The 21,627-nt window shown below is 29.3% G+C and overlaps 2 protein-coding genes across 2 annotated transcripts; one reads left to right on the forward strand and one right to left on the reverse strand.

Moving 5' to 3' along the window:
* Window positions 1-11,611: 11,611 nt before the first annotated feature.
* On the reverse strand, window positions 11,612-13,133 carry LOC110658727 (protein JINGUBANG). The gene has a single exon (XM_021816456.2). It carries the CDS (start codon window positions 13,051-13,053, stop codon window positions 11,761-11,763), a length of 1,293 nt encoding a protein of 430 aa, XP_021672148.2. The 5' UTR covers window positions 13,054-13,133; the 3' UTR covers window positions 11,612-11,760.
* Window positions 13,134-17,739: 4,606 nt separating this feature from the next.
* Window positions 17,740-19,139, forward strand: LOC110658692 (non-functional NADPH-dependent codeinone reductase 2-like). Its single transcript, XM_021816417.2, has 4 exons — window positions 17,740-18,089; window positions 18,191-18,434; window positions 18,524-18,697; window positions 18,900-19,139. The coding sequence occupies exons 1-4, from the start codon at window positions 17,764-17,766 to the stop codon at window positions 19,122-19,124; spliced, it is 969 nt and encodes a 322-aa protein (XP_021672109.2). The 5' UTR covers window positions 17,740-17,763; the 3' UTR covers window positions 19,125-19,139.
* The last annotated feature ends 2,488 nt before the right edge of the window (window positions 19,140-21,627 follow it).

Genomic DNA, 21,627 nt, shown 5'->3' on the forward strand with positions numbered 1-21,627 from the left:
TGCCAACACTTACCTATCAATATTAAATTCTACCTATATATCAATTTGAGATTAATATGATTATATAAGTAATTCTCGTAATTATTTTTACTAAAAACTTCTTTTGTTTTGACAAATCAATTTATTATGATAATTAATCAAAAGATAATATTATAAAAACACTTAATTTTTATAATAAAATTATATAATTATTCTCATTATTTTATAATAAATATAAATTAGTTTATCCACAAAACATATCCATTATTAAAAATAGTGTTACGATTTTTCACTTTGTATATACCTATTATACATTCATTACTAGAGAATTGTTCGTACTAATACACTGTTTATCGATAATTTTAATTTATATTTTTTTAATTATAACATATAAAAATAATATAATGTCTTAAATTTTTATTAATTATTATATATTTTATTTTTACTATTTCTATCTCTCAATTTTTTTTAATAAAAATTTCATAATAAAAATAATTAATATATATATAATAAATATAAATATATAAATACATGTAATTAATATATGACAATATATTATAACTTATCTTATAATAATTACTATTTATTATAATATTCAGAATATAACTATTAAATAATTTATAATTTACTTGAGAAATTAATAATTTAATTATAATTTAAAATAATTAATTAATTAAAAATAAAAAATTTAATAAAAAAATCACGTAATAATATAATAAATAATACCATATATCAATACTATAAATAAAATCTAATGTATCGTCACTTAAGAATACCTTCCCATAGATATAGATTATGATTCAGTCATTCATCAAGTCAAAACGTAAATTTTACGCAAAATTAGTTCAATAATAAATTAAAAAAGCATTGATTGAAGCCTCATTTTCATACTTATGATAAACCTCGGCCATTAACCCCCTTAGCCGCCAGCTCCTTGAAATATACTTTTTTTTTTTCAGTGTATTGTGGTTTTTTTAATTAATTTTGCTCCCCTCCTGATTTAAAAATTTGGTTTATATAACTGTGTTATCATTTTTTTTTTCCAATTTGGTCAGCAGTTTTGAAAATTTTTTATGTGTGTCCCCTTTTTTCAATTTGATTTTTTTCCTCCTCTAATGAAAATGAAGCATTTTTTTATCATATTAGAATTATTTCATTAATTGTATTAATTTATATTATTATAAACCAAAAATAAAAATAAAATTAGCAACTATAATTTTTTAAATGTGAACTATTTCATATAGACAAATATTTTATATTTTATTCTTTTATTGGATTTATATTATATTATTTGATTTCTTTTATAATAATTATTAGTTGATGCTATTAGTTGAAAATATATTTCTCACCTTATAAATCAATGTTTGAATCCCCATTCTCCCATTTCCTATATAAAAAAAAAAAATTATCGTCTGATGAATGAAATATATAATTTTTTTTTATTTTAATAAATATTTATATATTCAAATTTAAATAATCTTAAAAATTTATTTAATTTTATCTCTTTAGAAAGCATAAAAGTCTTTAGAAAATCAATATTCTCATATTGAATATATTTGGGCACTAACTCAACCACTGATAAAAACATTTTTAGAATACTTTCAGGGTTGTTTTATGTACTAAAAATTTTAAGATGGAATTTAATTATAATTTTTAAAGAGTTACTTAATAAAAATAAAAAAGATTTAAAAAAAACTTATTATTTTGCTTTTTAATATATATTGAAGTGTTAAAATTAATATTTCCAATACGACTAATTTTAAGTTATTTTATATTTTTAAATTATACACACACTTAAATTTTAATATATTTGTGTCCTATATATATAATTTTAGAAATATGGTATTTTTTATATTATATATGTTATATATTTAACTAATATATATATATGATTAATCTAGTTAGTGAAAATGGAATTAAATTCTCCTTTTTTATGAATAATGATTTGCCATTGAAAAGCATTTCAAGATTATTTATTTTTATAATGAGTTTGATACAAGATTAAAAGAAATTAAGGGTTAAGTGCTACTTTTATAAATGTTAAGCTTTAAAAAGAGTACTTGTTAACCTAAAGCCCCAAGATTACATTTGATCCCTAAAATAAGAATAAGTATCAACATTAATTACTGCTTGTAAACGTAAACAAAGAATTAAAATTTGTAAACGTATGACTATAGAGAGCCAACAACGTATGCTGATGAGATCTATAGCCATTGATGATAAATTCTAAGGGTATGACCCTTATTCAGCAGTACATGCTCATTCTCTCCCAACGAGATGGGCTAACATCCTATAATTCATGGAATAACTAAATTATTATGATTATATAATATAAAACTATATGAAGTCTATGATAAATGATGTATAAATATAGAGAACTGTATTAAAAACTAATGCATCGGGAATATCCTGTAATTTTCCCTTAACAATTATTATTCAACCACTTCAGTTGTAATTATCTAATAAAAGATCTAGACAAATACTTTTTAATAAAAAAATGTTTTCCTATTCTTCTTCCAATTTGTGCAGTGGAATAAGATTTTATATTTATTTTTTATTCATTTTATAGCAACATTAATACTAATTTTTCTTTTACAAGTTTACTATTATTTTTATTTTCAAAAATAATTACAATCTCATATTTTTATTGTAAAATTACTAAAATTAGTTTTAAAAAAAATTTCCACTCGACAATTATTTATAAAAAAAATTCTCACCTTTACGATTATTACTCTATTTCTTAAAGTCTCATATTTATTTTTATTAATTTATAAAAAAATTTAAAAGGTCTTTTTTAATATGTTAATGAGCTTTAGTTTAGTAGCACATGAGTAGTCTTTAAGACTATAAAATCTCAAATTCAAGCATCAGTTTGACCCAATTATAAAATAAATATGTATATATATATATATATATATATATATATATATATATATATATGTTCCTATGCTATATGATTGGCTTTTCAACTATTTTGTTCTGCGTCTGTCCTAATTAGTACTGATGATGATGGTCATGTGACATATGCAATGACGATTAACATAAACAAAGAAGTATATTTGAAAAAAAAAAAAAATAGTGATCAACATTGAATATTTGTGAATATATGTAAAGCAAAGGTAAGGTCTCGTATATGTATTACTGTTGTTTGCATTTACAGATGATCAACTGCAAAATATATTTTTTATTATTTAGTTCTAATTTTAAAAAATAAAAGAAAATTATTTTCTATTGTTTGAAATATATTAAAAATATTTAATTTTTCTTGGATTTTTGAGGGGTTGGCTAGTGATAAATATATATAATCATCAGAGAAAGGGCAATTACGAGGCACATAATTAATTAAAGCAAAGAGGAGTGGGAGTCATTTCAAGGTAAATGAGCATAAACAAAAAGGCTTCTTCTTTTGAGCTGAGAAAGAAGGAATGGGAAACTCGACAGAAAAAGGTTTAAGCTTGTAATTAAAAGTTTCTACTTCTCTTTATTCTTTTTCCCACTTTAGAATCTATCCATTTCTTGCATTGAAATTCAAAACTTTGGAGCGCTCATTAACCAATTAATTAAACAGCTCTTTGCCTCTTAATTCTTCTGTAAAGCTATAACCTATAATATATAACAGATGACACACACACACATATATATATATATATGATTTTATAATTTTTATAAATGGTAAAGTGTCCATCAATATACAACCATCAACTTTGGCACTTCAAAGTCTGATCACTCGTGAAAAATTGTGATATTTTTTTAGAAAAATTTTCTAAAAATTAAAAAATAGAATTTTCTGTTTACATGTGCTAGTTTTTCAAATGACTGAAAAATCAATTTTCTAGTTATAATTTAGAAAATAATTTTAAATTGTTTTTTTCTATTTTCCTTTATAATAAGGATTTTGTTTTTCCTAACTGTTTTTCAAATCATGACTTTTTTATAATCAAAATTATGCTATAACTTTTTAATATCTAAAATTGAATAATAATTTATAAAAATATTTATTTATAATGATAAAAAAATTAATCATATTATTATAAAATGAATGAATAATACATATTGAAAATTTAAAAATAAAATAAAAATTTTAAATATGTTTTAATTTAAAATTTTTTTAATTAGAAAACCATTTTTTTATTATTTTTAGGTGAACAAGTTTTTCATAGTTTTTATAAAAAATAGAAAATATTTTTTAAAAAATAAAAAATGAAAAATAAAAAACTATTTTTCAAAAGTAAACGGACATTAAGTGATCATATTAAATATTATTTTTTATCCTAATACGAAATTTATCCGCATTAAATTCATTTTAATAAAATTCAATCGAATCAAATACTGAAAATATCAAACCGTTGCGATCCCTAATTTCAAACACATTAACTCATTTTAATGATTATGATTCCAATTTTGGGGGCAACCAAAAAAGTCACGACCTTTGGAATCAAATAATTTCTTTAGCTTATTGGGGAGCACATAGCGACCTCACCTGCCTTGGGCTCCATTTCTTATTAACTTCAACCTTTTCTATCTCTCCTCCTGCCCAACTCTGCACTCTGCAATGCTGGTCAAATTCCATCTCTCAGTAAATCTGAAGTGAGAAGAAAATATTGCATTCTCTTTACTATGACTTTTGCAATTGTTAATTAACCAGCCATCTTCTGAAACACACATGGTCTTGCTCATTTAGTCTTTAGAGCATGTGACATATAAATATATATACATATCTCCTCTTAAGAAATTATACAATTATTTATTAGCTTTTAATTAATGATATTTAAGATGATTTGAAAATATTTTTATTTACAAAATTTAGAATTTTTATTTCTATTAGTTTTTATATAATATTAAATCAGCTTTTTATTGGAAAATTGGGAATCAGGCGCCGAACTTGAGGAAATGTAGAGGAATTTGCGCTGTGACGAGTGCCTGACGAGGATTTTGGGTAAGTTAGAAAAATGGGTAACCCTGATGCTAGTCAAAGCACTGCAATCCTCTCATGGCTCGTGGAAAACGAGCAACATTTTCTCTAAAATATTCTTTAATGGAAAATTTCATTAACGCTTTACCAAAGAAATATAAAATGGCCCAAACTATCTCCAAAATTGGGCCATTATGGGCCTACCTTTGGGTAACATTTCATATGGACTCAATCGATGAGGTTAGGTTAGAATCAGAAGATCTTTTATTTATGTCATTATCAACACTGCAAACTTAATTGGTGACAAATTTATTTAATTTTACAATTGGGTATCAGAAAATTTATTAATGTTTTAATTAATTTAGCTGAGGTTTCAAGTATGGATATTGGTAATACAGAACAATATCTCATTGTCCCAGAACTATAAGATTGAAATTGATTAGGTTTGCATAAATCTTGTTATGTGTACATTATGAAAGTGACCATCAACTTGCATCTTTTGTCTGTCCTTAAAAATCCTAGAGCGGGAGCCACGACGCTAGAACATATTTTGGTCATTTCTCGATGTGAATGGCACATTTCTCCGTGCTGTCACCTTGTGTTGACATCAATTTGCCCTTTGGTTATATTATCTTCTTGTGTTAACTATCTTTTGCTGGTGAAGCTATCATTTTTCACAAGATAATAACAATTAAGTTTTAATTTTAAATTAATTAAAATCAGCTCTATAAATTTTATTTTTTTGATATTAACTCTGATTTACTCATAAGATTAATTAATCCTCTAAATCTCAACCAGATATCACAAAGACATGTAATCTTGAACAGTTCATTCAATAATTGAACTGCTAAATACCTTTATTTTTAGATGTGCAGGCTGTGAATTTGGGGCGTATTAGAGTAAACGAATCAAGCTAAATCAAACTTTGAATAGTTAAAATTTAGCTTGTCAAAATATTTTTGAGTTTGAGTTATTTTTTAGATGAGCTGAATATTAATGAGTTCTAAATGAGTGAGTCAAATGAACTTTTATTAAGTTGAAGTCATGAGCAGCTCAACACATTTGCAATCTTAATGAGTTTTATATTTAAAATTATGAAGTTCAAAATTAAATAGTTTTGATAAGATTGAAAATACTAAGTTTAAAACAAAATAATTTTAGTTAAACAAATTAGCTCATGAATTGGTTTACTAGTCGGCTCACAAATAAATTAAATAAACCAGTTCGTGAGCCTTAATGAATCGTATATCAATAAACTCAAATTGACTTATTTATTAAATGAATCTAAAAATTAAGCTCAAACTCAACTTATTTAGAGAACAAACCAAATTAAATCAAATTTTTATTATACTGAATGTTAGATAACTTGCGAGCAGTTTAAATCATTTATGACACAATAAATTGGATTAATCACTTAAATGGGTTACTGATTAATAGATATTTCATTAACACTTTACCAAAGAAAATATGAAATGGCCCAAACTATCTCCAAAATTGGGCCATAATGGGCGTACTCTTGTGTAACATTCATATGGACTAAATCAGTAAGGTTGGATTAGAATCACAAAGATCTTTATTTGTCATTATCAACGCTACAAACTTAATTGGTGACAAATTTATTTAATGTTACAATTGGGTATCAGAAAATGTTTTATGTTTTAATTAATTTAGATTAGGTTTCAAGTATGGATATTGGTAATACAGAACAATATCCCATTGTCGCAGAACTATTAGATTGAAATTGATTAAGTTTGCATAAATCTTATTATGTGTGCATGATGAAAGTGACCATCAACTTGCATCTTTTGTCTGTCCTTAAAAATCCTCTAGCTGAAGCCTGGAGGTTAGAACATATTTTGGTCATTTCTTGATGTGAATGGCACATTTATCTGTGCTGTCACCTTGTTTTCACATCAATTTTCCCTTTGGCTATATTATCTTCCTGTGTTAACAATCTTTTGCTGGTGAAGCTATCATTTATTACAAGAAAATAACAATTAAGTTTTAATTTTAAGTTAATTAAAATCAACTATATAAGTTTTATTTTTTTTATTAAATCTGATTTACTCTTAAGATTCATTAATCCTTTAATTTTCAACCAGAAATCACAAAGACATATAATCTTGGACAGTTCATTCAATAATTGAACTGCCAAATACTTTTTTCTTTTTTTTAAATGTGCTGGCTTTGAATTTGGGGCCTATTAGTGTAAACAAATCAAGCTAAATCAAACTTTGAATAGTTAAAATTTTGTTTGTCAAAATTTTTTTTGAGCTAGAGCTATTTTTTAGATGAACCGAATATTAATGAGCTCTAAACGAATAAGCTAAACCGAGCTTTCATTAAGTTAAGTATTGAGCAGCTCAACACATTTACAGCCTTAATGAATTTTAAATTTAAAATTATAAGGTTCAAAACTACATAGTTTTGATAAGATTAAAAATACTAAGCTTAAAACAAAATAATTTCAGTTAAACAAATTAGCTCATGAATTAGTTCACTAGTCAGCTCACTAATCTATTAAATAAGCTAGTTCGTGAGCCTTAATGAGTTGCGCATCAATAAGCTCAAATTTAGTTTATTTATTAAATGAGTCTAAAAGTTAGGTTTAAACTCAACTTATTTAAAGAACAAACCGAATTTTTATTATGCCGAATGTCAGATATCTTGCAAGCAACTCAATACGCTATAAATTGGATCAACCACTTAATTGGTTCATACTGATAAATAGATATTTCTGAATGCTCACGACACTTGAGACTTGCCCACACTAACATTTTGGGTATAGAGTTGGCTCTGTGCTCTGAAATAGGTTTATATACGTTTTTGTCATTCTCATGCAAATCACATTCCATATGTGCTTCAGAACTCAATTTAGAGGGATTGCACCCACATCAAAAGTTAAAACTAAAGAGATCTTCGTTATGCTATGACTAATTTGACATGAATTTCAGTAATTAAAAATTAAGTGATTCTGATAAATTTCCTACTGCTGAATCAATTCATTGTTCTCACTGCAGGTTACCATCACTTAAATATAAAAATAAGCTCAGGTCAAAAGTGACGATTACATCAAGAATTTGAATAAATAGGCTAGTCTTTCACTTTCATTTAGCAAACCCTTGAGATAAATGTCAAGCTTCTGGAATAAATGACGATGGCATTTCTTGTTTTTACTCTTGCAGAAGAAACACGGGTTCTCCTAGAGTTAGGTGAAGGTAGGTTTTTCTAGAAAGTGAAATAAGATGGGAATGTTCATGATTACTTTTAACCTGACTAGATCATCTCACTTAAATGGATTAAATCTTTACAACTCATTATGAAACATTTGAAGATAATATAAATTATAAATTAATGTGTACTGTTTCAGCTTGCCACATTTCTATGGAAAAAAAGGCATATTCATGATATCATGTGAGAAACTGAAAATGAGTAATTAATAAATAAATAACTTGTTATAAATATTAATTCTAACTGTGTATTTGAACTTGGTAAATTAAAACATAGCTCGGTTTCAAGTTTGGATAAAAGAGTAGGATTGGAATAGATTAATAGTCAGCATAAATTCAGTCATCTCAATCTTTATTACATAAACGTTAAGATGTGCTCACCTAAGCATACACTGTAACGACATCTAAGTATACTGTTAAATGAGCAAAGGGCTTTAACACATTGTTACTAAACTGTGCTAAAGTACAATCAAGGATTCCCAAATCATAAATATTAATGTGAACCTAATGTCTAACAGAATTGAATGATAAAAAAGGATGGCATGTTGCCAAGGTAAGAAGGTTCACTTCTAACCTAGGGAAATGCTTTATTGTCAAAGCAGAACTATGGGATGCTTTTCAAGGGCTAAAACTAGCTAGAGATTTAGGTATTGTTATTACTGAATGTGATAATTTGCGTGTAGCGGCTATCCTCTCAAGGGCATCCCCTCCAATTTGTTGCTGTGTTTCTTTAGTCAACTCTATTCAGCGAATTTTGTTTGGGTTCATGCAAGCTAATGTAATTCATGTTTTTCGTCATTCATGCTTTTCGTGAGGTTAATTTCTCTGCGGATTGGTTTGCTTTCTATGCCAAATCCTTCCCTCTAGGCATTCATATTATTCAAGACCCTCCTGATAGGATTTATTCTTGATTATTTCATGATAGGGTTGGAGTGATATATTCTTGGTATTTCTGTGTTTTTTTTTTTTTTTTTTTTAAAAGTTCATAATTCCAATTAATTTGAAATTAAGGTTTAGTTATTGTTGTTTATAAACATTAATTCTAGCCAATATAATGATACCCACCCAAAAAATAAAACAAGAATCTACAATAGAATCAAATAGTGATACTGTTACAGGAATCTCCACAAGTGTGGATCTATACAACAGGAATGCACAGTATTTGGGTTTTGAAGAATAATAATAGAGTTGAGAGAATAAAGAATAAAATATGTGTACCTATTAATCTTCATATATATATATATATATATATATATATATATATATATATATATATATATATATATATATATATATATATATATATATATATATATATATATATATATATATACATATATATGTATATATACATATATATATATATATATACATATATATATATATATACATATATATAGAGGCACTGACTCCCATAGAGATTAGGAATATTGAGACATAATAGTAATTGATCCCACGTATCCCAAACTACCTTGGTAATAGAGTTCATGTTGGTGTAGGATCTGTTGGGTGATCATAGTTTGGGTGAGTGTTCTTATACCAACTCGGTGGGCGAACGTCCTGGATGTATCTTTTATGGGCGGACGCCTTTTGTCCTGATCCGAGGGGCGAATGCCCTATAGTATTTGGGTGAGTAGCATCAATTAGTTTTTGATAAGATCCTCTGAACATGGATGCCCAAGTTAATTAGAGTTGATTCTATCTAATTTGTTAAAAGAAAAGAGTTGGAAAGAGAAATAAGTCTATCTTCTATATATATATTTTTCTTTGTGCACATCACCTTAAATAATGGATTCTGAATCATGTACGCAGCTGGTTTCTTCTCAGAGATATTAACACTACTTTCAACTTGCAGAGATACAAAGGTTAATTTCTGATGATATTTTGATCCTTGGCCATCTCTGTTGGAAGCAAATCCTTAAGCAGAGAAGCTAATAATAAGTAAAGAAGATGCTGCAACATGTTTGTTCTTCTTTATTTTGGTTTTGAATAGGATTATAAGGGCATTATCAGTCTTTCCATGAGTTGTGTCGGATTGGATTTCTTTTTTCATTTTCATTGAAGATGATATCTGAATTGAAGGGAGACATGATGAACCCACTATTTATGAAAAATGTTTTAGGGTGGGTGGGATTTTTTCTTTTTTAAAATCATATGACAAAAGGAAGACATAAATAATTAATGGAAAAAGTTCAAATAAGTCTAAATAAGTCCCTCTATTTTCACTAAAAGGTCAAATAAGTTTAAAATTAAATTTTGTGCCATATATGCCCATGTACTTTTAACAAGGCCAAAAATATCCATATCTAATAAAATATTATTTTTTCCTAATTTCAAATATTAAAATTATTTATTAGGTTTAATTAAAATAAAATTAAAAAAAAGAAATTGAAAAACATGGTGAATAAAAATTATTTAATATTAAAATTATCATTAAACATTTTATTATTTAAAAATCAGAAAAATAATATTTTATTACTAAAAAATAAAAATTTGTTAAATGTGGATTTATTTGGTCTTAATTAAAAAATAGAGGAATTTATTTTATTTAAAACTTAATTTTAGGTTTATTTGATATTGACTGAAAATATAGGGACCTATTTGATTTTTTCCAATTATTACGGGTAGAAAATTTTACGAAGATATTTTATTCAGACCAATAATTAATAGCCTATAAATCCTTAATCAAACAACACAGTGGATTGCTTTTCTTCAATAGAGGTCGTTGTAGCTAATTGAATGAAATTGTTCTTTGTTGATGAATGATGACAAAAAAAAAATAATTGTATAAGAATTAAAGGACATACGTTGATGCAGAAGGAGAAAATATGCAGGAAACATGTGGGGCATGCATCCTCTAACTTGTGCATTATTTGCCAATTTCATATACAAAAACAATAAATGCAGGTAGGTCCACTGTCATTGGGAGCTTTTGATATACAATTTCAACTTTTCTATCAATTTAAGTATCATCTTTTATTCTGAAATGAAGTTTATGGTTCACATACACACACATATGCCTTTGGACAATGCAAAAGCTACTGAATTTTCAATTATTTTGAAATTGTTATAATCAATAATTAATTTCTTTTTTTTATAAAAATAGTTGCAATAATAATGCTTAATATATAAACTATTAGAATTTGATCAAATATTGCTATCCTAAGTTTTCCTTCTAATTTGCTCATAATATAAAGTCCAACGAATATAGGAAACTTGTTGCTAGCTTCAAATATTAATTGTATAGTGTCAACTATATTTCAAAAGGGAAAATTCTTTTTTTTTTTTATAAATATTTAAATGTGATATATAGTAGCGATTAGGTTTTGAACTCTTAATTTCTTGCTTTATGAGATAAATATTCATTTATTGGGCTATTAATTCGATTTTTATATTTAATTATTATAATTTATGTAATTTTAAATTTGTACTAAGGTATTTTAAGAATATAATAAATCACAAAATAGATGGAAACTCTCCTCTAAAATCATCTGAGAACACTATTTTCTTATTTAGTGAAAATGTTAATGCTAACACATATTAATTATAATCGAATACAAAGTAATTAAATGTAACAGCAAATTTGTTCATTGTTATGTACAAGATTACCATTTTAATCGTAAAGAAAGAAATAAATTTCTATGAAATCGAAGAATTGGAACCCAAGTATATATGCCAAATTCTAATATCACAATCCAAACTACCACTGTAAACAAGATAAGAGGTACCAGCTGAATCAGGAACACTACCTCTACCATTATTATCACTTTGGTCAATAGCTGCAGTCAAGCACTTAACTGGTCCTCTATGTCCTTCAAAAACTGCCAAACAATAATAATTCTTCTCTACCCCTCTCCTCCAAATCCTAACTGTTTTATCAGCTGATCCACTGCATACCAAATCTGACACAACTGCCAAGCACAAAATTGCCTTGGTGTGCCCTCTAAGCGCACCTGCCGCCACCATATGTCCACCACCGCTGCTATTATTTGCATCTTTTGCCCAAACAAGAATAGATCGATCACAAGCTCCAGAATACAGCACAGACCCATCTGTACTAAGAGCTAAAGCATTAACTGCTGAGTTGTGCCTCTCCATTGTTGCCACCAGGGAATACTTCTTCTTTCCTGCCTGTTTGTTCCATGACTTAATTTTCTTGTCAGCCGAACCCGTATAAACAAATCCATCATTTGACAATATCATGGCATTGATGGCGTCATCATGCGCATTAGAAACTGACTCTAAACATCTAAAATCTGAGGTTCGCCACACCTTGAACGTCCGGTCCCAAGAAGCAGAAAAGAGAAGAGAGCCATCCCTTGAAATTGCTAGCGCTGTTACGGTGTCAACATGGTGAACCCATGTGCATTTCTTGTGTCTCCTCACTTGTACATAGTTCTTTCCTGAAAAGAACCTCAAGAAACGATCGTTCAATGTGGGGAGAGTGGCTATGCAATTATACTTTTGGTGCATATCGTCGTTATTGTTGTTAATTTTCCATACACGGATCTTGCAATCCTGGTGAGCGCTGAAGAGCCTATCTCCTACAATAACTAGCGACTTAAAGGCTCCAATACTGGTAGCTACTATTTTATCAGTTGAGTCTGGATGTACAGAATTTGAAGGGTCTCGCCTCCAGGCTCGCATCTCGCTGTTTGAAGAGCCACTATAGAGGAGGTTCCCGGCCAGAGTGAGGGAGAATACGTAAGAAGAGTGGCCACCGAGTGTGGCCAGGCATTGGTGGTAGACGACGGAGATTTGATGATCATGCTGTTGAGAAGATGGTGGAATAAGGGAAGGGACAGATGGTAGACTTATTTGAGAAGAGAGGGAGGAGGCGGAGGCAGATGATTCTAATGAGCGGAGGCTGTTAGAGTGGGACTGAGATTCTTTCTCAGTGGTGCAAGGAAACGGACATGGAAGGAGTCCCATTTTGCTCAAGCCAAAGAGAACTAAGAGGATTAGAGGAGACAATATGGTTGGTTGGGTTTGACATTTCCTCCGTCCCAGAATATCCTCATAAGGCACCCACCGTTAGCTTTAGCTGACATAGTCAGCTGTGACATCTTGCATTCGAATAATAATTCAAATTATTTATAAAAAAAATTTAATTAGTAATTATTATTCACATATCTATTAAAAAAATATCATTTACGTTGGATTATTTTTAAATTTTTAGAAGGGTCATATTCTTCTAAAACTATATTTAAATAATTATATTAAATTACTTAATTTATATTCAAATGAAAATTTTTTATTATATTAAAAAATAAAAAACAAAGTTTAAAAGACTTCTCATTAATTGAATATCCACAACCATTTTCGTTTGGCCATGGGATTTATGGCACACAGTAGTTATTGTCTAATGACGCTTTTTCCATGTCTGGTGCATGTTTTAAGCACATAATAATGCATCTGCCAGTAGAAGACACAGAATTTTGGAAACCAATGGGTCCCACCATTGAAGAATGCAACCTGCCAACCACTGCCCTTTCTTTTTCGAACCAAATTTGAAAATTAAATACAAATAGAAAAATATTAAATTTAGATCATTATTTTTATTTTATTTTATTTTTCAATAAAATTTTAATTGAATTGAATTCAATCCAAACTGAATTAAACTAAAGTAAGGAAGTCAAAATCAATTTCATACATTTATTTTTTTAATATCTTTTCAATACATTACAAAATTTAATATATATATATATATATATATATATATATATATATATATTCTAATTAAAAGAAGATATGTTATATAATATATTTGTGTTAATGATTGTATAAATGAAATTGATTTTATTATAATTAATTAAATTATATAAAAATCAATTATAAGTTATAAAAAAAAGTGAAATTGAATTAAAATTAATCAATTTTTCAAGTAATTGACTTTAAAATTATTAATGGAATCAAATCAAAATGAGAAAAAACTGAAATTTCTATTATTGGTTATAACTGAATTAATTGAAAAAATAAAATATATACTTTATATTATTAATTAATTAATTGATAATAAAAATATATTTATAATTTTTTATTTTTAAAAATAATATATATGATTTAATATTAATAAGAGAAAAAATATTATAAAATCATAAAAATAACAATTATAAATAATATATTATTAATAAAATTATAACTAATATATTAATTAATAAAAAATTTAGTTATTTCTTTTAGTTCAGTTATCAAATTAAAGATAACCGAATCAATAATTAAAAATTAAAAACTTTTATTATTACTAACGTAACACTTCTAATTTTTAAATAATTATTTTATATGTAAATATAATTATTTTATTATATAAAATATTATGAAAATTATTTAAAATTTTTCTAAATTTTAAATATCGGATTTGATTTTTTTAAGATAATAAATTTTATTAATTTTTAAAAATTAATTTAAAGATATGTGGTAAAACTAAAAATATATTTGAATTCCAAAAATTTTTCTGAGATTTCGGTAATTTTTTCAAAATTTTTGGACCTCATTTTTTATCTCAGGGCAGAGTAAAAATTTAATTTTAAGTATCATAAATTGAACCAGCCGAATCAAACCAGATCGGGTCAGACTGGTTGAATCGAACCAGTGGCCATTTTCTTTTTCTTTCCCTTCTCCCTTGCGCCCCGACACCATCCCTCTCTCTCACGTTTTCTCTCTCCTCTCCTCATCGGCCAACCACCACCCCACCCTCCCAACTCACTAGTGCACCGCCTAGCACCTCTCTTACCACCGATTACCGCCCTAAATGCCTTAAAATACGGCTTCAACCTCCCTGTGCGTGCGCGCAACCCTTCACTTTTCCGGTCAAAATCCAGCCGATCCGGCCACCAATCGAACTGGGTCTTGTCCCAAAATTCATCTATACCTCAAGAGCTTTTTATAGACACTAAGATCACAAATTTTCATCAGTTAGATTATTCAATTTTTGCCTGAGAAGTTTTAGCCCATTTCGATTTATGGGGCTAAATTTCTCCCAAACCGGGAACCCCACAAAAATTCTCAGAGTACCGGTGTGTTCTACTTAACAGGAGCTTCGCAATCATATAAATTTTAAAATTTTTCAGCACCAAAATTTTGATGGGTCCCTCAAACTTTGCAGTGTTTTTTTGAGCTCCAAATGAGTTTATTTAATTTTTTTAACAATTTTATTCTAACCCCTGGCATTATGAGCTTAACATAGGTACTTTCATTTAGAGGAAATTTGACTGTTGCTCGAGTCTGTATTTTCGAGCATGACAAACAGGCTACCAGAACAACTTTCAATTCGGGTCGAAGTTATAGTCTATCCTACCAATTTCATATGCCTTGGACATGTTGCAAGCATCAGAATTGATATAGGTAAACCCGAACCTTAAGTTTCTTCAATTACCTAGTGTCGTATTTAGAATAAAAATCTATAAAATATTCGTGGATAACTAAAAAATTATAAATCTTTTTGTATTAACTTATAATATTGTTAAAGACCGCAGAACAGAATTTTAGAAATTTTAGAGCTCGTTTGAATGATTTATGATAAAATGATAGTTATAGGGACTAAAATATAATTTTTCAAAATTGTGAGTATTGACTATTTTGAAGGGCCTAGGAGGGGCCATATGATGATGATGAGATGTGGATGTGAGATTTGTGTATTGAAGTGTTATTTTGATTATTTTGTAGGTTGGGTAGGTCTTAGGTATATAAGAAACTCTGCCTGATTTTTAGCAAAACTTATGATTTATCCTTTGACTCATTGAAGTTTTGTTTGAATAAATATTGATAAAATTTTTTATATAATATTTACGTGAACCAGGCTAGCCTTCCTCCTCCGCCCAACCGCCTCAATGATCAACGGTTAATTTGTAAGTAGATATTAATTTTAATTACAATTTCAATATTATTATATATTCAAGGTATGCTCATGCATCACATATAAATATATGTATATAGCTAAATACTAGGCACGTTTTATGTTGCATTTTCTTAATTGCAAAAATAGATGTGGATGTCGCATTATGGTAATTTGGAGCTGTGTGCATGTATCGTTATGCGTGTGGTATGGTGTGATGGATATGGGTAGGACTGACAAATCAGCTTGAGCTTGTCTCACTTGGGGCCCGGTACTTTTTGAGGAAGTCGGGGTGAGTACGGCTTTGAGTTGTGCTCACTGACTCCAGCAATTGGATTATTAAGCGAAAATCCTGCTTAAGTTGATCTCGCTGACAGGTTTTAGATTAAGAGAGTTGTATAGAATATCAGCTCTCATATATATTTTATTTGATATGGTACATGTGTGTGTGAGTGCTTCAAATTATTCTTTGGGCGAATATTGTTTGAAGTTAGTGAAAATTGTTGATCGGTATTGCATTTCATCCTTAGGGATGCATTAGAATTAGATAGTTATAGAAATTATTTTTAAAATCAATATCTTACTCTATAAGTCGAACGTTTACTCCTGTTTACCCTTTTTTTCAGGTTACAGGAGAGTTTATTCTTGTGTTTAACTTACTTCCTACATCGCAGGTCTACTAGCTGTTATTTCAGTATTTTGTATTGTTAAATTTAAATTATAGATCTTCACATATGTAGAATCATTTTACTTAATTTGGGATTGTAAGATTAATTATTTTGGAATTGTGAACTTATTAATCTATGTATGTGGAATGAGTGGATGGATGACCATATTGGATGAGGGATTTGGACTCTCATTTGATTTTATATTGAGTTGTTGATAATTGTGAGGGAGAGTTGAGCTCCCCATATATACGTATATTGTGATTATAGGTCGGGTGAGCTAAAAACTTTCCGTTGGATGGTTGAGTTTATAGCCAGACTCTGTTTGGTTAATTTCTTGAAATTGAGCTTGTATATAGGCTTCAAGGTTAGGCTAATGAATAGTTAAGCTTACTACAGGTTTTGGAGGCTTTATGCTGACTCAAGTCCTAGTGCCGGTCCAGCCTATACTTTGAGTCATGATAACTAATTGAAAATTAAACTGAATCAAATTTATTTTTATCAAAATAATCAAATGTTTAATTTGATTTATCAATATAACCGAAAAATGCATACCCCAACATGTTATACATACATATATTATAAAGAGTAGCACAAATCTTGAATTTACAGAAAAAAGAAAGAAGAAAATCTCTATTATTATTTTCTCAAGGTGCAAGAAAGCAATAATTAATTGACATAGGTAAGAATTAAAAGAGATGGACATCACCCAATTGTTTAAAAAAAAAAAAAGCGCAAGATGGGCTTATTGCCCACTCCACTCATGACCCAAAATGAAAAACTCTCATAGAATAGAATAGAAGCAATTCAATGATGAGAACTGAACTGCAAGATGGGTCACCTACAACAAGATTACAAGGCTTCCATTTCACCAAGCAATCAAACGAATGGCAAAACTTTCATCTCGGAAACAGTTATCTCTCAGAAATATTAATATCAACTTATTAACCTACATTACATCTAAACCACATTCACTAAACAACATAATAACCATTCATTTTATTAAACTAATTAAAAACACTGTAAATGCTCCAATTCTGTATCCTATATTGAACAAGAAAAGATCAAACAGCATAGTTTGGAAACTTTTTATACTGTAAACTTTTAAGGGAAATTTTTTTTTTCAAACTCTGCAGATTAGAGATGGATGACAATGCATTGGTTAACATCCCAGAAGTGCTTCTTAGCTCTGGCCAAAGAATGCCACTATTGGGAATGGGAACAGCAACTTCCCCTCTAGTAGGTTCTGATGAAATTAAAACAGCGATTCTCCAAGCAATCGAGCTTGGTTATAGACACTTTGATACAGCCACTTTGTACTTGACAGAGGAGCCTCTAGGCGAAGCCATTGCTGAAGCAGTGTCTCGTGGCTTGATTAAATGCAGGGAGGAGCTCTTCATCACCTCCAAGCTATGGTGCAGCGATGCTCACAGTGATCTTGTTCTTCCTGCCCTTCAAAAGAGTCTCCAGTAAAACAACAATCTTTAAGTCCATAAAAAAAGAAAAGAAGTAAAGAATACCCATTATTACTTCAGATTAATCTGTGAACGTGTTGTCTGTTGCTATGCAGGGCTCTTCAGTTGGAGTACATTGATCTTTATCTGATCCATTGGCCTGTAAGCTCGAGACCAGGGATGTATGAGTTTCCAATAAAGAAGGAAGACTTTTTACCAATGGATTTTAAAGGTGTATGGGCAGCTATGGAAGAGTGCCATAAACTTGGTCTTACCAAATCCATTGGTGTGAGCAATTTCTCCTGTAAAAAGCTATCAGACATTCTTGAGATAGCAGAGGTTCGTCCAGCAATTAATCAAGTAAGTTTTGCTAGTGCATCCTTTGATTATCGTATTCGTGAATTATTAGTGTTATGGTAATTAAGTGAAAGGTGTTTGGATCTTGAAAGGTAGAGATAAACCCACTATGGCAACAAAAGAAGCAAATGGAATTCTGCAAGGCCAATGGGATTGCTTTAATAGCTTATGCTCCTTTAGGAGGAACCATCAGGGGTAGCAACAGGGTTATGGAGAATGAAGTGCTCAAGGAGATTGCAAATGCCAAAGGAAAGAGTGTTGCTCAGGTGCTCTTAATAATTATTTTTGTTTTTCATTTAGTATTAGTGATAATTGTGATGTGTGTGTGTGTGTATATACACACACACACACACATATATATATATATATATATATATATATATATATATATATATATATATATATATTATAATTAAAAACCCCAGAGGGGGAGGGGGGTTAATTAATTGATTGATGTAATTAAAACAGATCTGTCTGAGGTGGGCATATGAACAAGGAGTTTGTATATTGGTGAAGAGTTTCCACAAAGAAAGAATGAAGGAGAACCTTGACATATTCAACTGGACGTTGAGCGAGGAAGAAAACAAGAAAATTAGTGAGATTCCTCAGAGCAGAGGATCCAGCGGTGAAGATTACATCTCAGATAAAGGCCCTTTCAAGACACTTGAGGAACTTTGGGATGGAGAAATTTAATTTTTGATTCTTAGCTTAAGGTATAATATATATATATATATAAATAAGATGCCATTTTTGTTCCTATTTCTATTTATATCATTAGTTAGATTTTATCACAAACTTGAGTTGAAGAAAAAACAAAAAAAATTTGATTCTCATTTGATCAATTAAACTACACCAACTGATTTGTCTTATATACAATTAAAAAAAGAAAAAAAGGGGGAAAACAATAACTATTAGTCAGCTGGAAGCCAAACAATGTGTATTTTTGTAATTGTCTAATTTCCTAAAATTAATTAGATAAAATTAAAAATAATTGCTGAAATTAGCTAATTAAAATAAATAACTAACTTTGAAAATATTATACGGGTGACTAACTTCATGAATACTTTTATAAAAATTATTAAATTTTAATTTTTTTTTCATAAAATTCATTGAATTTCAATTAATTTTATAAAAATTAATTCTGCCTATCTAATTTTTTATTTTTATTTTATTTTTCTTATAATCAGAAAATGTACACTATTCTACATTCCAAGTGAAGGGATGGGGTGGTGGATGCTACCAGCAAATGCAATATGTATACTAATTAGGGTTTCTATCTATACTAATTATGGATAATTATCTTGAAGATTTGAGTTTTTCCCATTTCTAATTTAAAGATTAAACACCTTCTCTTTATGAAAAAAAAATGATGGTAACATTCTCCTTCATGATGAAAAATTGCAAATGATTCTTTATGGATGTGGAAAAAAAAAATGTAAAGGTTTCAATTGCTAACGTGATATTTATTTTATATAAAAAATTTTTTATATTAATATTTAGAATTTGTTTATTTTATAAAATTTTTTTTTTATATTTTCTAATATTCAAAGTACTCAAAAAAATTGATTAATAGAAAATATTTTCCTATTAAAAGGAAAACTAACTAATTTTTAAGGAAAGTTGTCACGACCCAACCTATGGGCCGGACCGGCACTAGGACCTGGGCCAGTCTAAAGCCCCCGAGACCCGTAGTAAGCCTAACTATTCATTAACCCAACTCTAAGGCCCATTTGGGCCCAATTTCAAGAATTCAACCGACAAAGCCCGGCCACAAAATAGATCTTTCAACGGGGAGTTTTTGACTCACTCGACCTGTAAACAAAATAAATACTCAATTGGGGAGCTCAGCTCACCCTCCACATACTCATATCAACATAAAAATAAATGGGAGCTCAGCTCCCTCATCCAGTCCATCAAACATGCTTGTGATAATAATTTTACAGGTCCAAAATAACAATTTATATTACAGACCCAAATCAATTAAATATTTCTAACACATGCGGAAATTCTAGAAATTTATAGAATTACACAAACATGAATAAATAACCTGCGAGGGAGAAAGCAGGTTAACCTCAAAAATATCCTCCTGTGGCCTGGAAAAATATTGAACAGGAGTGAGCGTTCGACTCAGAGAGTAAAATATCAATTTTAACCATAATCTCTATAACTATCTGAAACTAATGCATCCTGTAGAGTGAAATGCAACATCAGCAACAAATTCACATCATAACAGCAAAAAGGTAATTTGGAGCACTCACACACCCAGTAATATCAATCATAATATATGGGAGCTGATCCCCTATACAGCTCTCTTAAATCCAACTCAGTGCCAAAGAACTCAAGCCGGACTTTCGCTTAATAAACCAAATCGGGGTCCCAGCGAAGAACTCAAGCCGTGACTACCCCCGAAGGATCGGGTCCCAGCGAAGATCTCAAGCCGTGACTACCCGTCCTATCCATAGTACACACCACATCACACGCACGCCAACGCACACACACTGCTCCAAATTACCACAACAACATCCATGGCACTTTAACAGTTATGAATGTAACATAAAACGTGCCTAGAGTTTAACTACATAGATACATACATATAAGTGATGCATGGGCATGCTTAAACATATAATAATATCGAAATTACAATTAAAATTAATATTTTACTCACAGACTTGACAGCGGTCACTGTGGCGGCTGGGCGGAGGAAGAAGGTTGTCCCGGCTCACCTGACAATTACATTACAATTATTTAACACAATTGACTCAATACAAATCATGAAAAGACCAAATACGTCCTAAGTCGTGCCGAAAATCCGGCAGAGTCTCCCCTATACCTAGGACCTACCCAACCTGCAAAAGGGCTCAAAACACACTTCTATATTCGCAACTCATATATCCACAATTCAATCACATCACACAGCCCCTCCTGGGCCCATCAAATCAGTCATCCATCTATATTTTTTATATTTCAATTTAGTCCTTATAATTGATCATTTTTGCAAAAAATACCCAAACAAGCTCTAAAAATTCTAAAACTTTGCCCCGCGGTCCTTAGCAATATTACTAGGCTATTGCAAAAAGAATCATAATTTTCTGAGCTACCAAGAATATTTTATGGATTTTTAATCCTATTTAAGCACTAGAAAATTACGAAAAAGTAAGGTTCGGGTTTACCTTTGCCGATTCCGACTTCGGGAACG

Source organism: Hevea brasiliensis, chromosome 2, assembly GCF_030052815.1.
Source record: "Hevea brasiliensis isolate MT/VB/25A 57/8 chromosome 2, ASM3005281v1, whole genome shotgun sequence".
In the NCBI taxonomy this organism is placed as follows: Eukaryota; Viridiplantae; Streptophyta; class Magnoliopsida; order Malpighiales; family Euphorbiaceae; genus Hevea; species Hevea brasiliensis.